This window comes from Myotis brandtii, unplaced genomic scaffold (genome assembly GCF_000412655.1).
Source record: "Myotis brandtii unplaced genomic scaffold, ASM41265v1 scaffold115, whole genome shotgun sequence".
Classification (NCBI taxonomy): Eukaryota; Metazoa; Chordata; class Mammalia; order Chiroptera; family Vespertilionidae; genus Myotis; species Myotis brandtii.
The window spans coordinates 17,328,600-17,344,466 of record NW_005353967.1 but is presented as its reverse complement, the minus strand read 5'-3'; the positions used below and the strand labels follow the sequence as shown (position 1 = coordinate 17,344,466).

General features: G+C 37.0%; 1 protein-coding gene across 4 annotated transcripts in view; it reads left to right on the top strand.

The window, feature by feature from the left end:
• The window catches only part of POC5 (POC5 centriolar protein), a 38,164-nt gene that overhangs the window by 5,878 nt on the left and 16,419 nt on the right, over positions 1-15,867 (top strand). For 3 of the 4 annotated variants that reach the window (XM_014549895.1, XM_014549886.1, XM_014549891.1), the window contains 7 exons: positions 303-444; positions 2,361-2,438; positions 6,477-6,682; positions 8,352-8,528; positions 11,223-11,327; positions 13,156-13,335; positions 14,726-14,879. In XM_014549895.1, the coding sequence (XP_014405381.1) occupies positions 303-444; positions 2,361-2,438; positions 6,477-6,682; positions 8,352-8,528; positions 11,223-11,327; positions 13,156-13,335; positions 14,726-14,879 (1,042 nt within the window). The remainder of the gene's footprint in view (positions 1-302; positions 445-2,360; positions 2,439-6,476; positions 6,683-8,351; positions 8,529-11,222; positions 11,328-13,155; positions 13,336-14,725; positions 14,880-15,867) is intronic. The other variant, XM_014549901.1, reaches the window with a different exon arrangement.

Here is a 15,867-nt window from a genome sequence, read left to right as displayed (position 1 = left end):
CTCCCCACTGGGGATGTGCCCGCAACCAAGGTACATGCCCTTGACTGGAATCGAACCCGGGACCCTTGAGTCCGCAGGCCGACGCTCTATCCACTGAGCCAAACTGGTCAGGGTTACCCTACTGGTTCTTGATTACAGTTGAAAGCCTACCCATGTCCTATTGTTGAAAATATTTCAAAATATAATAATATAAAATAGCTATACACTTTTATACATAGTAAATATGTACAGCTTTTGTTATTCTTTTGCCTGAGTGTCCATTGCGACAGTGTTATAAAACATTTATTATTGGTTTCTCATAGGAAGAGTATGAAGAATTGCTTCGTTATACTACAGTGACTCCAAATATTGAACCAGGTACTTCACAGCCATCTCATTCTAAGGGAGAAGTGGTGCCAGATGTTAGATTTCATACTATAATTGATGATATTCTTCAGAATCAAGGTTATGTATAGTTTTCAAAACATCTCCTAAGATGTTATTTGAGCTTATTAATGCAATTGACTTATGATTGTTAAAATGCTTCTCCAGTCAATGGTGAATATCACTATTATCTGGGGAAACTCTTTACATTTTAATATGTTATTCTTGGCTCTTATATGACAGCTGGATCTTAGAGCTTCCTTTGACTTACTTTTCTGAAAAGTAATACATTTAAAGCAACACTGTAGCCATTGCTTGTCTCTTAGTGAAATATGTAACATCTCTGTATTTGTTCTAATGGTTTTTTGTCAGGATTATCTTGAAAAATAAATGCCCAATCCCCCAAATTAAAGATGGTCCATCGGTAGCCCTCAGAACCCCTTAAGTTTATGAACCATGTGCTGGGACTTTGTCAGCAGTATTTATATAGGCATAGAGGACTGTTTGAATTATCACCACAAACGTGAATCCATCCTTGGACTATGTCAGTAACAGAATTGAGAGCTAGAGCTAATACAAATCAGGATGTATGATGATAGATGAGTAAAAGGTTGAAAAAGAAGGATGAAGCTCCTTTTACCTATTTGTCCCTTATTTAGCAAAGTACAGGATCCCAAACAGCTCACTCTAAATAAGGGTACAGAAAGCCCTTATAAAACAGCTCTGATAATGGGCAGTTATCAACAATAAATAAACCCTAAGGATCCCTCCTTGAAGGCACATGACACAGCCTACTCACAGTCAGCAGGCTCCTCGTTTTCTTATGTCACAGCCGTAGTGTCTATTGTCCTTCTCCCTCTGTAGACATGGCCTTTCCATTGCTTCTCAATCTTTGACCTGTTGCATTGGACCAACAAGTAGACCACAATTGTAAAATACATATACTTATTCTACCACTGAACCATTTTAGCACTGAATACTTTCTATCCAAATTTATTGATCTTTAAGAGATACGACCCTTGAATTCATTTTTATATCAGTGATATTGACTGTGTTTTGATTATACTGGCACCTCAACATGGAGTTCCTACTGAGCAAACCCAAAGTGTTGCATACTCCCTTACAAATGAATTTAGGCAATTAGTGTATTAGCCCTCTAAACCTCTGCCCTTAAGGTGCTCACCAAAAGCTTGTTTGCTTTTCCATTGGCTACAGTATTACTGTACTGTTGTTCCTAGTGACACAACACAGGAGTTCTTTCCATGCCCCAACTCTGCAACCTTTCACGGTTATCACTTGAGACTTAAGACCCCTGTTCTTTTCTAGTATGTAGGGTAGTATTTGTTTATGCTCTGCCTTTATCAAAAAGGACTTGAGACCTAAGCATACAACATGCAGAGAATTTAGATTATCTTGATTTACACATGGACTTGGTTAGAATGGACTATGTAAATTTATCATCCCATTCCCTTTATTCTTGGTATTGCCATTGTTTAGTATAAGTGAGGTGTGTCAGAGTTGGCAAAGTCATTCTTGTGAGGTTTTTCCCACTTTCCTTTTCACCATGTATTGACTAAAGGTTCCTGAGGTGGAAGTAAGGAAGTCCCTGTTTTGGGGGGAACGGGTGTCACTTTAGTTTGATTGCAGCTAGTGAAAAGCAGCCAGCCCCTAGAAATATCCAATGTTATTATACAGCATAGCCTTTTCTAAGTTCTAATGTCATTCATCCACTGATTCTCAGTGTGAATTGAATGCCACAGTAGACTGACTTCTCTTTCATCCATATTTGGTGGGTAGAATTGAGTTTATTAATATAAGACTTTTTCTAGTTTCAGAATCTTTTCTTTATTCTTATTCCTTTTTTTAATGTTCCTCTAATCCACCATGTTATATTTTCTTTGTTCTAAAATCTTATTTATATACCTCAACCTTCTTAAGTTAGGTGTGTGTGAATAGATATTTTATTTAAGAGTGCTTTGGGGTGTTTTTCTTTACAGTAAGAAGAGAAAGAGAAACAAGGACGGAAGTTAGAAAAGGATGTGATTTAAATATTTCAAGTCATTCAAAGACAGAAGGTATTACTTTTCTTTAGCTTGTTTTTATTAATATACAACATTTTGTGGTTTGATGAATATTATCTATGTAGTAAGAGGAATATTTTAGCATATTATTGACAGGATTTTAAAATGCTGTTGTTTCTAACTTATTAATACTATTTAAAATAATTTTATAATAATCAAAATAGTACAATTAAGAAAAACAGGTTTATTTATTATACTATGTGACATCCTTTCTTAAATCTCCTAGGTTAGAGGGCAATTTTCTTTTTAATTTTTAGGTTATTTCTTTTTTTAATGTTTTTATTGATTAAGTTATTACATGTGTCCTTATCCCCATGTTACCCCCTATCCCCCCAGTCATGCCCTCACCCCCCTGTTGTCTGTGTCCATTGGTTAGGCTATATGCTTGCATATAAGTCCTTATTTTTATTGTTTTCAGAGAAGGAAGGGAGAGGGAAAGAGAAAAATACATCAATGATGAGACAGAATCATTGATCAGCTGCCTTCTGCACGCCCTTTTACTGGGGACTGAGCCCACAACCCAGGCATGTGCCCTTGATCAGAATCTACTGGGGACCCTTCAATCCCCAGGCTGACGCTCTGTCCACTGGGCCAGACTGGCTAGGGCAAGAGGACAAATATTTTTAAAGATTCAAAAGGATATCAGATAGTTTGGCCGATTTAAATTTTGCATAATGCATCATTTCCCAATTTTCAGGCATTTGTGTACTAACTTTATGATTTTCTTCCTATCTTTATTCCACCTATTCTATCATTTAAGTGTTTTCATATATATTAATTTTTAGCTTTTTATTTTAAAAGAAAAATATGTTACATATGTTATTACTGTTTACAGCATAAAACTAATATAATCTTGTTACAAATAGAAAGCAATGGTAAAAATAAATGCAACTCAAACAAGTTATTAAAGTTTGGTTGAATACTATTGGTGGTGGTGTGTTCAGCCTGATTAGCAAGTGTTACAGAGGTTTTAAAAGCATACTAGCACCAGATTGAAACTTTTTCTTTGACATAGAATAAATAATATAGTAAAAATAGATCACTTTTCATACTAGGTGATTCAATTTTATTTAATGTAAGGGCCATTTAAGCCACCATATAAGAAGTGCCTCTATCCTTTAGTTTTCTCACTTATAAATAGAAGGCTTGGGCAATGTAATTTCTGGGGGATCTTCCAAGTTCTTTTTTTTTTTTCCTTCTTTTACTTTTATTAGTATTTATTTCATACTGAATTTACTCTCAGGCTTAAGTTTTTGTTTCTTCAGTTTCTTCTGTGGTATCTTTTTCTTCCGTGCAACCTCCTCTTCTGGTTTGGAACAGTCTGCTATTTTTCAGTAAGGATCATCTCAATGTGGCAGGGAGAGCTCATGTATAGGTTCATCTACCCATGAGCTCTGTAAGTTCTGTACCATATCTTAAGAGTTTTATTCACCTGGATGTGCTCAGTGACCAGAGACTCTACATCTGAACCCTTAAGCTCAGCATTACTCTCTACATTTTTAAGTATGTGTAGCAAAAATTTAGCACTCTTTTTGGGCCACCGACTCTGTGTCCAGCACAACTGTTTGGACTGGACACACCTATCAACTCTACCATTGTAACGACAGAATAGCACATATAGCTTCTATAATAAAAGAGAAACATGCAAATTAACTGTCCCTCTGCTATGCTGAAGTCACGCCCACAAGCCAATCAGGAGCGAGTATGCAAATTAACCCAACTAAGATGGCGGCGGCCACAGAGCTGGAGCAAGCAGGAGGCTTGGGTTGCCCCTGGCGATGGAGGAAGCCAAGCTTCATGCCTGCCCTGGCTGGTTGTGGCCTCTGCTCAAGGCAACAAAGTTTCAACTATAGAAGATAAATAAATCCCAGATACCTGCTTCCAGCCAGCCTTCACTGGGAGCCTGGGTGGCTAGGGGCTGTGGCCAGCCTGCAAACACCCATCAGACCCTCACCCAGGATGGCCAGGCACCCCAGCAGGATCCCCCCACCTCCCTGAAGGGGTGTGGCCAGCCTGAAAATAGCCTCAGCCACTCACCCAGGCTGGCCAGGCACTTTAGCAGGGACCCCCACCCTGAAGGGGGTGTGGCAAGTCTGAAAACGGCCCTCAGCTCCTCACCCAGGCTGGCTAGGCACCCAGCGGGACCCCAACCCTGATCTGGGACACCCTTCAGGGCAAACCAGCTGCCCCCCACCCATGCACCAGGCCTCTATTTTATATAATAAAAGGGTAATATGCAAATTGACCCTAACAGCAGAACCACTGGGAATAACTGGTCACTATGACACACACTGACCACCAGGGGGCAGATGCTCAATGCAGGAGCTGCCCTCTGGTGGTCAGTGCGCTCTCACAGGGGGAGCTCTGCTCAGCCACAAGCCAGGCTGCCAGCTGCCAGCACAGTGGTGGTGGCAGGAGCCTCTCCCGCCTCCTCAGCAGCTGTAAGGATGTCCGACTCCAGCTTAGGCCTGCTCCCCGCTTGCAAGTGGACATCTCCTAAGGGCTCCCGGGCTGCCAGAGGGATGTCTGACTGCCAGCTTAGGCCCGATATCCCGGGGAGCAGGCCTAAGCCAGCAGGTGGACATCCCCCTGGGGTTCCCAGACTGTGAGAGGGCACAGGCCAGGCTGAGGGACCCCCCCCCCCCCCCCCCCCCCTGGCCCCCCCCCCCCCCCCGAGCCTCTAGTAGCTTCTATAAAATGACATCCTTCAAATACATGGTGGCTTTTTGGATTCCTATCCCCATGATGGCCTTGGCAGTTTCACAAGTGTGCTTAAAGTGAACTTAAAGATCTGAACCTCTTAATTTGCCTGATTTTGTGGGGTTTTCTTGGTCAAGTGAATAGCAAACCAAGATTCCATTTTTTTTAAAGGTGAGTGTATTATTAAAAAAAAAAAAAAACCAGAGTCCATGAGTGCAGATCTAGTTAGTAAAATCTAGTAAAAAAATACTATTCATGTGCCTTATTATTTGAGTTCCTAAACCATCTTCAGAATATATAGGTAGTGCTACATAGTGTGACTAGCTTAAACCATTTGTTTATATATTTTATGCAAAACATACATATTAGAGAATGATTTCCTCCTTTTGCAAATATTCTTGATTTACTTTTAAGTAACAAGTTCTATAGTAGATTTATCTTTATCTTTATCTTGAGTCATTCAGTAAGGAAGAGAGAAAAGCCCTTCAGGCTTAGTCATAGGACCCTCATAACAAAAGTGTGATATGCAAGAAATGATGATCAGTAGTCTCTAATTCCAACATACATGTTTGATAAAATATTCTGTGCTTTTTTAAAGATAGATACCAGTTCTCTTTCTGGCTCTGGCTCTCACTCCCATCTCTACACCTTGTATGGCAGGAGATGGGAGTGTGTGTGTGTGTGTATGTGTGTGTATATGTATATATATGTGTGTGTGTGTGTATATTATATAAAGTATATATATTTCTTACCTATATGTTGAGGGCAAACAGGGTATCTTATAGTTGAGTATCTGATAAATTAAATTACTAGTCTCTACTTATAGTGCTGGCATTTAGTAGTATTAAAACTCATCCCAGTGTTCTACATAAAGTAATAATAACCTATATACAACCACTCTGACCTTGGTCAATTCCTTAACCCTTTCTGAACCTCAGTTTTGGAATCAGTAAAATGGAGATAATAGTATGTATTTCTTAGGGTAGCATGTATTATGAGAGCTAACCCTTATAACATTTTTATTATAGGAACATACAAAGCACTTAGAAAATGCTGATATGATGACACAGATAATAATAGTTTCAGCTCAGGCTGGAGCTGGATATATGAAGCATCTTTATTTGAGTATAGGAGGCATCTCATGCTGATTAGTCCTAAATCAGTGATAATACTGAAATTTAAATTATCCAGATTAAGTACACTGAAAAGTCATTTCTCTGCATTTTTCTCAGCCTCTATAGTAACTGACATCTTCTAGCCTTCCAATATAAGTCCTCGCCATTTTGGGTTGTTTTCAGTTTGCCTTAACCAGTAAACTTTTTTTCATTCTAGGGTTATCACCAGTGTCATCACCAAGGAAGCCTTTTCACCCCGTCATGGATTTTTTCAGTTCAAATCTTTTAGGCGACTCTTCCACACCAGGGTCTAATTCTAGTCATCCAGGTATCCATGAAATAATTGTGGGCAATTCTGTTGTTTCTGAAGAAAACCTTCAAAAGGTGGAAAGTGTACTGGATCTTTGGAGTTCAGGTCTTAAGGTATTGTTGTTGGATTAGTATAATAATTTTGCTCTTAATCCCAGTTTTTCTTTTCTTTAAAATAAAAGGTTCTTTTATACTTTAGTTTTAGATCCGTCCAATGTCTAAAATCTGTGCTTCTTAGTCTTTGGTGTCCATATGAATCCCCCAGGAATCCTGTTGAACTTCAGCTTTTTATTCAGTTGTTTTTGAGGACCTGAGATTATGCATTTCTAACAATATCCCAGGTGATGCTGCTGGTTCAGAAAACATACTTTAAATAGCAAGGTTTTAAATAGTTGATGGGACAGTCTACTGAATTTCTCAGATGTTTTGAAAGACTAACCCTGTATGTGACTGAGACACTCAATGAACCTTTACTATATTGTAGCTATGACTAATGAAAATGTCTCCTTTATATGAAATACAAAATCCAATTTTAGCAATATGTATTCATTTTATAGCCATTCTTATAGCAACCACAATGTATAACTGATATCTCTATAAAAACAGATTTTTATTTTTAGTAATGTTAGTGGCCTTTAAGTAAAACAAAGTATTACAGAAATGGCAGAGAGCCTGGCCAGTTTGGCTCAGCAGTTGAGCGTCAACCCAGGAACCAAGAGGTTGCCAGTTTGATTCCTGGTCGGTGCACATGCCTGGGTGGTGGGCTCTATCTCCAGTAGGGGTATATGCAGGAATAAGCCAATCAGTGATGTTCCTCTCTCATCGATGTTTCTATCTCTCTCTCTCTTTTTCTCTGTCTCTAAAAATCAATAAAAACATTAAAAAAAAAAAAAAAGACTCACTTTAAAAAAAATTTACCAAAAAAAAAAGTGGCAGGGTTTCTTTTTGCTATTTAAAATATAGTTGAGAAAATAATCATTTTTCTGAAAGATAGTTTGAGAAAACGAAGCTGAATATTCACATGTATAGAGAAATTATGGTCATGAGAGTTCTGGGGCATCTATATTTCTCTGTTATTTGAACTATAAATCCCAGATATAATCTTTTAGTATAGTTTCTACCATTTCCCTCATGGAACAGGTTTCATACTTCTTTTCATGGTGTAAGTCAACTTTAGTGGTGTACCACCAACCACTTAAATTGTTCTATGTTCAGTTAACCATATTATCTGATTTTTGATAACATGATTATTTGGTCTTTTTATTTATGCCAATCAGTAGAGTGAAAAGGGATCAGACTTAGCAATTTGTTAAGGTAGCCATTGTGATAAATTATTTGGGGGAAGAAAGCATGAACTCCCATGGTTCCCACTGTCCACCTCTATCTAAATAACATCCAGTCCTATGGCTCACCCTAGCGCATGGCCCTACATTTCTTTTTTTCTAACCTATCTTAATATGGACATTTAAGTTCTTGAATAAACAAAGAAACTGTTTATTTAGTGAATTAATGAATAAAACCTGAAATTTTTTTAAATGACAATAAGATTTAATACAAAGTAACTTAAAATAAAAAAAATTCCTATCTTTAGTATGCTGAATGTGAACCAAGAGGAGCTGTAACTGTTGAACTTGTAAATGTTTTCATTAGTGATTTTTTTAAAAATAGCTTTCATGTTGATTGCTTGTTCTGATTTTTTAAAAGTGTTTCTTAATTTCGGTGTAATTTCAAGAAGCACTATTAAGGAACAAACTGCTTAGTTATCAGAATATTTCTTTTTCAGACAAACGTCATATCTGAACTAACTAAATGGAGACTAAATTTTATTGACTGGCACCGTATGGAAATGAAAAAAGAGAAAGATAAACATGCAGCACATTTAAAACAACTGTGCAACCAGATCAACAGCTTGAAGGAGCTGCAAAAAGCCTATGAAATTTCCATTGGGAGAAAAGATGAGGTGTTCTCTTTTATATTTCTTTTAACTGAGATTCAGTAAATGTCTTGCTAGATAATAAGTGTCAGGAAGTACACTGGTTGGTGTGGCTAAGTTGGTTAGAGCATAGTCTGGTGCACCGGAAGGTCATCCATTTGATTCCCAGTCAGGGCACATACCCAGGTTTCGGGTTCGATACCCGGTCGGGGCAAGTGCAGAAGGCAACCAATAGATGTATCTCTCTCACATCTCTCTGCCCCTCACCCTCACTTTCCTTTTCTCTTCCTCTCTCCCTGTCTCCCTCTCTTCCTTTCTTTCTCCCTCCCTCTCTCTCCTTTCTCCCTTCCGCCCTAAGAGGCCAGGAAGTGTGTTTTTTTTAGGTCATGCAAGATACAACGGGAAGATCACTTCAGAAACTGGTAGAAAAATAGGTGCATGGATATACAATTTATCTTCCTATTAAACATGCCATGGTCATGCCATTTTATCTTTGAGATAACTTCAATGTGCTTGGAGTTTTAAGAGTACATGCTAAATGTACATACTAATTTTTCCTTCCTAACTGCCCATAAGAGAAGTTTAGGGAACCAGCATTATCCACATTTTAAGCCATCTTTTAGGGGTTATTTTAAGTTTCTCACATTATATCTGTGATAACTCTTTATTCACTGAAGAAGTCTGTTTTTTTATTGATAAACAGCACCTTTTATTTCACTTTCTGTTAGCCTGTTAAGAACTTGAAAGTAAGGTTCAGGTGCGTGCTAATTTTGTGCCTCCAGACAACACCTTGAACAAAGCAGGTGGGCAACAAATCAGTGGCTGCCCCCAGGGGGATGGTGGCTTTCAGAGAGAAGGGACTCAGCAAACACCTCAACTACTAGTCTGTAGATGTAGCACTCACTGTTTTAATTAACTGGATAAGGAGTCCAGTGTTTTTTTTAAAATATATACTTTTCTTTTGGTATTGCAAGGTATGATATAAAATTGAACATTTTTCATAGTTTACTTTTTTAAATAGATATTAATATCAGTCATTTTCTCTATTATCCTCAAAACTCCATCTTAAGGCTTTTAATTTTAAAGTATCACACATAAAAAAAGAGTTGTACATATATGTCCAATTTTTTAAAACAAAGAAAGTGGATAGCCACCACCATACAACTTTAGAAAGAGAATATTAACAATATCTTAGAATGTATGCCCTTTTCCACTTTTAAAAATTATTTAAAGAAACCAGAATAAATATCTCTCAGTAAATGTGCCCAATTTACAAAATTTCTTTTTGTGGCCATTTTTAGATAGACATTTCAGCTACTCGGTACTTTATAAGAGAGAGTATTGTCGCCCTAACCTGTTTGGCTCAATGGATAGAGCATCAGCCTGCGGACTGAAAGGTCCCAGGTTCGATTCCGGTCAAGGGCATGTACCTTAGTTGCAGGCACATCCCCACTGGTGGGTGTGCAGGAGGCAGCTGATGGATGTTTCTCTCTCATCGATGTTTCTAACTCTCTATCCCTCTCCCTTCCTCTCTGTAAAAAAATCAATAAAGTATATATTTTTTTAAAAAAAGAGAGAGATAGAGTATTGTCTTAGGATTTAAAAGCCTCCATAAATTTTTTTTAAAAGAACAAGAATGAGCCCAGCCATTGTGACTCAGTGTTTGAGCATGTACCCATGAGGAGGTTATGGTTCAATTCCTGATCAGGGCACATGCCCGGGTTGCTAACTCGGTCCCTAGTAGGAGTCATGCAGGAGGCAACCGGTCAGTGATTCTCTCTCATCAATGATGTTTCTATCCCTTCTCCCTCTCCCTTCCTCTCTCTGAAATTAATAAAAACATTTTAAAAATATAATAATACATAAATAAAATAAAAGAATAACAACATTGAAGAAGTACATCATAGTATGACTATTTTCTTTTATGAGTTTGTTGAATTCAGGAAAAAATTATTAAATAGTTATTGAGCCTGGCCAGCCAGCATGGTTCAGCATGACTCAGTGGTTGAGTGTTGACATATGAACCAGGAGGTCACGGTTCCATACTGGGGGTTGTTGGCTCGATCCCCTGCAGGAGGCGTGCAGAAGTCAGCTGATGAATGATTCTCTCTCATCATTGATGTTCCTCTCTCTCTCTTTTTCAATCTGAAATCAATGAAAATATTTTTTAAATAAAACAGTTATTGAGAAACTTATAATCTAAGGTACTAAAGGTATTTAGAGCCTAGAAAGATATATAAAATCTGGCCTCTGCCCTCAATCCTAGTCAATAAAGACTTTTTGTATATGTAGCAAAACTTTCAAAGAATGCTTGTTTTTCTTGAATTAAATGTCAATCACCATATAGGGTAGGGCACAAGTAGGTTTAGGTGAAACACAGAGTTTATTCTTGTATTAGTTTTTAATTATTGTATTATTTTCCATAGGAATAACTAAACCTACTTGTGTCCCACCCTGTATTAATTTTTATGTACATAAATTTCTTTTGGTGATTACCAAGATACACATAATGAGATTTCTTTCCTCTTTTGTTTCCCTTCATGTAGTGTATTCATGTGGAGAAGTGTTTTTGGTCTTTTTAAAGATAATAATGAAGTTAACTGGATGACTATAGTAGTGATCCATTGATATTCTCTAGCACTTTTTGATATATGAGAAAAAACACTTTACTAGCAGCTGTTACTGTAACATCACAGTAACTGGCCTAGTTGCTGTTCACAGGTGATTTCCAGCTTGTCTCACGCCATAGGCAAGCAAAAGGAAAGGATGGAGCTGATGAGAACATTCTTCCACTGGCGGATTGGCCATGTCAAATCCAGACAGGATGTAAGTATAAAAACGAAAAGACGACAGACACACATTAGACTTCTGGATTCAGAATTGTTTAGGATCAAGTCAAAATGAATTTAAGGTTGCTCTCATTTCAAGGAATTTGATTTTGGTATGGTTTGGGAAAAATACCTCATATTTTATAGATCTATTGATATATCATTTCCTTTGTCACAATAGGTTAGTAGGGATTATACCTAAATTACAAATGCCTTGGTAATGGAACCCCTTTAACAAATTTGACTCAGATACCATTATATGGAAAAAGAATTTACAGTCTTTAACATATCATATGGTTCCCATATTGTTTCTCCTTGTAAAATGCCTGAATGCATTCTCCTCAAAAAGAGGCAACACTATAGTTATACATTATAAAATTGTATAAATGTTCGTTGTGTAGACTTGCCTTAGAGTGAGAATTAAAGCAATGTCTGTATAGCTTTTTAAAAATTATCCTTAGTTTGTACATAATTTAAATTTGAACATTGTTCATTTTAATTAAATAAGAGCTGAATCAATATATCAGAGTATAGGCAAACTGAGAGAGAATAATAAGTTATTGTCTCAGAAGTGGAAAAGTATGAATATGTATATATCCTACAAGAAGACAGAGTATAAAGACTCAAGAGTATGCCCTGACCAGTTTGGCTCAGTGGCTAGAGCGTCGGCCTGCGGACTGAAAGGTCCCAGGTTCGATTCCGGTCAAGGGCATGTGCCTTGGTTGCGGGCACATCCCCAGTAGGGGGTGTGCAGGAGGCAGCTGATCGATGTTTCTCTCTCATCGATGTTTCTAACTCTCTATCTCTCTCCCTTCCTCTCTGTAAAAAATCAATAAAAAATATTTAAAAAAAAAAAAAGACTCAAGAGTATAGGAGGTGGATATATATATATATATATAGTTTTAATGTAATGCTCATGTGAGCCATCGACTGATCTCTGTGCATTAGTTCCAATAAATTAATATTAAATGTTAATATTTTTAAAACAATATTTAGTATTAATAACATCAATATTTAATATTCCACTATCATGGAATAGGATTCCTCCTAATGCTTTCATTTTTTTATTAATCCCAATAGATCAATCTACATTAATCAGACTGAAAAGAGCTATTTAAAATATGAGTATTTAGACCATATTTTGAAAGTTATTTATCAAGTGACATAATGAGAATATATTATGTTTTTATGTTAGCTGAAATAGTTGAGGCTGCCATCACTTTTTGAATAGCTTTTCAAATTTAAGAAGATTGAAAATTGGAACTACTTCTTCAAAAGAATTTAAATTCATTGATAAAAAGAATAGCATATGTTCCTGTTTGAATCAGTTTGGCACTATATATGATGAAAGTATGTAAATTAAATTAATCTTGCTTATGGTGGTGTCCACCAAGCTGAAGGGAAAACAATGCCATCTGAAGCCATAGTTACCTTTTTGCCTTCCAACCACTCTGTTGTCCTAGTCCTGGTTTCAGCTAAAGGGTCATGCAGATTCAGAACTAAGATGGCAAGTGGCAAGTTACTCATTTTCTTTCATTTGTTTTTTGTTGTTGTTTTTCCCCTAACTTGATTAGTTGCATAAAACAATGATGTGTAATGGATAAGAAAGAGCTTAGGCTCTAGAATGAGGCAAGGATGGCTTTTCACTGTCTACTTAGGCAGGTTACTTAACCTCTATAAGCCTGTTGTCCTCTATGCAGATAAGAATAACTACACAGGATTAAATAATGTATGTACACTGCTCACCACTGTGTTAGGTTTCTTTTTATTACTGCCAGTGTATTTACCAGTGCACTGTGTTTTAAGGTTATAATACTTTCATTTAGGCTTATGAAGGGAAACTAGCTGACCAGTACTTCCAGAGAAATTTACTGAAGAAAGTGTGGATAGGCTGGCATTCTACGGTGCAAAAGAAGTGGAAGGACGTGGTGGAGCGAGCTTGTCAAGCAAGAGCTGAAGAAGTTTGTGTCCAAATTTCCAATGATTATGAAAACAAAGTTGCTGTGGTAAAACTTCTATTTTTTAATTTATTTTTACTTTCCTTTAATAGAAATAAACAAGATGGGTAGCATCACTCACTGTTACATTATAGTTAGGCAGAGTGACCCATTTAATGCAGTGTATCTTCAAATGAGACTATGTGACTATTTGGGGAAGAACAACACTAATGAGTCAGATTTACAGACTTATTTATTCTTTAAAAGTTATAACTCTGGCCTCCAAACTTACATTGGAACTCTTGTGTGTACATGTGTCTTGACAATGTAAATCACTCATAGATCCTTATATCTCTTAAAGCATGCTTTCTTATACTTCTTTTGGCTTTTATTTAGCCAAGAATAGAGACCAAAACCAAAAATGTTTATCCTCTTGTTAATTTAAATAAACTTTATTCATATAAGGTTGATTTAAAGCAGTTGGATACAAATTGGAATTATTTTCCCATTGACTTCTAATAATAAAATTAACGTTTCCATGGGAAAACATTTGAGACTCAAAATGAAATAAAAACTGTATTGAACGTCGAAACCGGTTTGGCTCAGTGGATAGAGCGTCGGCCTGCGGACTGAAAGGTCCCAGGTTCGATTCCGGTCAAGGGCATGTACCTGGGTTGCGGGCACATCCCCAGTAGGAGATGTGCAGGAGGCAGCTGGTCGATGTTTCTCTCTCATCGATCTTTCTAACTCTCTATCTCTCTCCCTTCCTCTCTGTAAAAAATCAATAAAATATATTTTTAAAAAAACTGTATTGAAGAATGCAGTAGGCCTCTTGAAATAAAATACTAAAAGGAAAAAATATTTCATTATTATAGTACAAAGTTCTTACTGTTAAAAATCAGTATCATAATACAAACAATTTTCTGCAATTGAAAATGACATGCAAAAAATGGAGTTCCTTTAGATTTCGTCTATGGGAAAATGTGTTGCAACTAATATCACTTTGCACTTTAAATTCTATAGTATCATTTAGTTTTTTAAAATGCTGTTAATATTACAGGCACTTAGTTATTTTTTTTCCTAAAGGAGTGAGGGTTGTCTGTGGCTCTTAATGTATTTTGTTTAATATTCTACATAAAAGATTTATGGTAAGAAATGGTATATCTTTTTGTATAATTAAAACACATCAGCAACCTTCAGTGGGACTGGTATACAATTCCCCTTGTTTGAACCTTGACTTTATAATTAGAAATGGAAATGGTTTGTTGAAAGACACTAAAAGTAAGATGCACCGTTTAAAATAAAGTGAGACACATAGCAGAAGAGGCATGTGGCAAAGTGTTTTTAGTACCTGTATTTCACCTAAAAATACTTCACAGTGTAAGTCTACTTTTTAACAATAAATAATATCCTTCCTTGTATTAACAACCCTTTTTTAAAAAAATTCACCTTATTTTAGTTATCTGGAGCTTTGGAAAATGCAAAAGCTGAGATCCAAAGAATGCAACATGAAAAAGAGCACTTTGAAGATTCCATGAAGAAAGCTTTCATGCGGGGGGTGTGTGCATTAAATCTTGAAGCCATGACAATGTTTCAAAACAGAAATGATGCAGGTTAGTGTTTTACTTAAGAGTTTCTGCCTACTTTCAAAAAGAATTTGAGATTTCAGTAATTAGTGTGGTCTATAGTACTAATTTTCTGCAATAGATATGTCTCATCCAAGTACTGTATTTTATTTTTAATATATATGTATTTTTTTAATTAATTTCAGAGAAGAAGGGAGAGGGAGAATCATTGATTGGCTGCCTCCTGCATGCCCCCTACTGGGGATCGGGCCCGCAACCCAGGCATGTGCCCTTGACCGGAATTGAACCTGGGACCCTTGAGCCTACAGGCCGACGCTCTATCCACTGAGCAAAACCAGCTGGGGCCAGGCACTATATTTTTAACTTCATAGTGTCATATCCAGTTTTAAATCTATCGTGAAAATTCACTACTCAGGGTTACTTAAACTCTTAAGTATATAGGCTCAGAGTTACAACAATGCTTTGAATGTATAATGCCTTTAAGTGCAAAATTTCTATTTTTATCTTTTCCTAAGTAGCTAGTTTCCTTGGACTATTTTGTTGATTAAATATTTCTTATCTAGCCATGGTTTTCCATTTTTAAAAATTGCTTGTTTTCCAATTTAAGAGAAACCACAATTAAAACTCATTTCCAAAAGTTATAAATATAGATCTGTCTATAGAAATAAAAAATTAGAAAATTATTTCAAGGGAAGGAGAAACCAAGATGGCGGCATAGGTAAACACCGGAAATTGCTGCCTCCCACAACCACTTCAAAAATATAACTAAAAGACAAAACGGACATCATCCAGAACCACAGGAAGGCTGGCTGAGTGGAAATTCTACAACTAGAAGGAAAGAGAAAAGCACACTGAGACTCAGAGGAGGTGCGGAAGTAAAGTGCAGAGGTACGGAGGCGCACGCAGAAAGGGCTGGCAACTGAGGACACAGTTGTCTTTTTCAATCGGGCGTCTCAAGTCCTGACTGCTCTGAACTCCAGTTCTGGGCAAGTCTCTGGGGACCCAGACTCATACG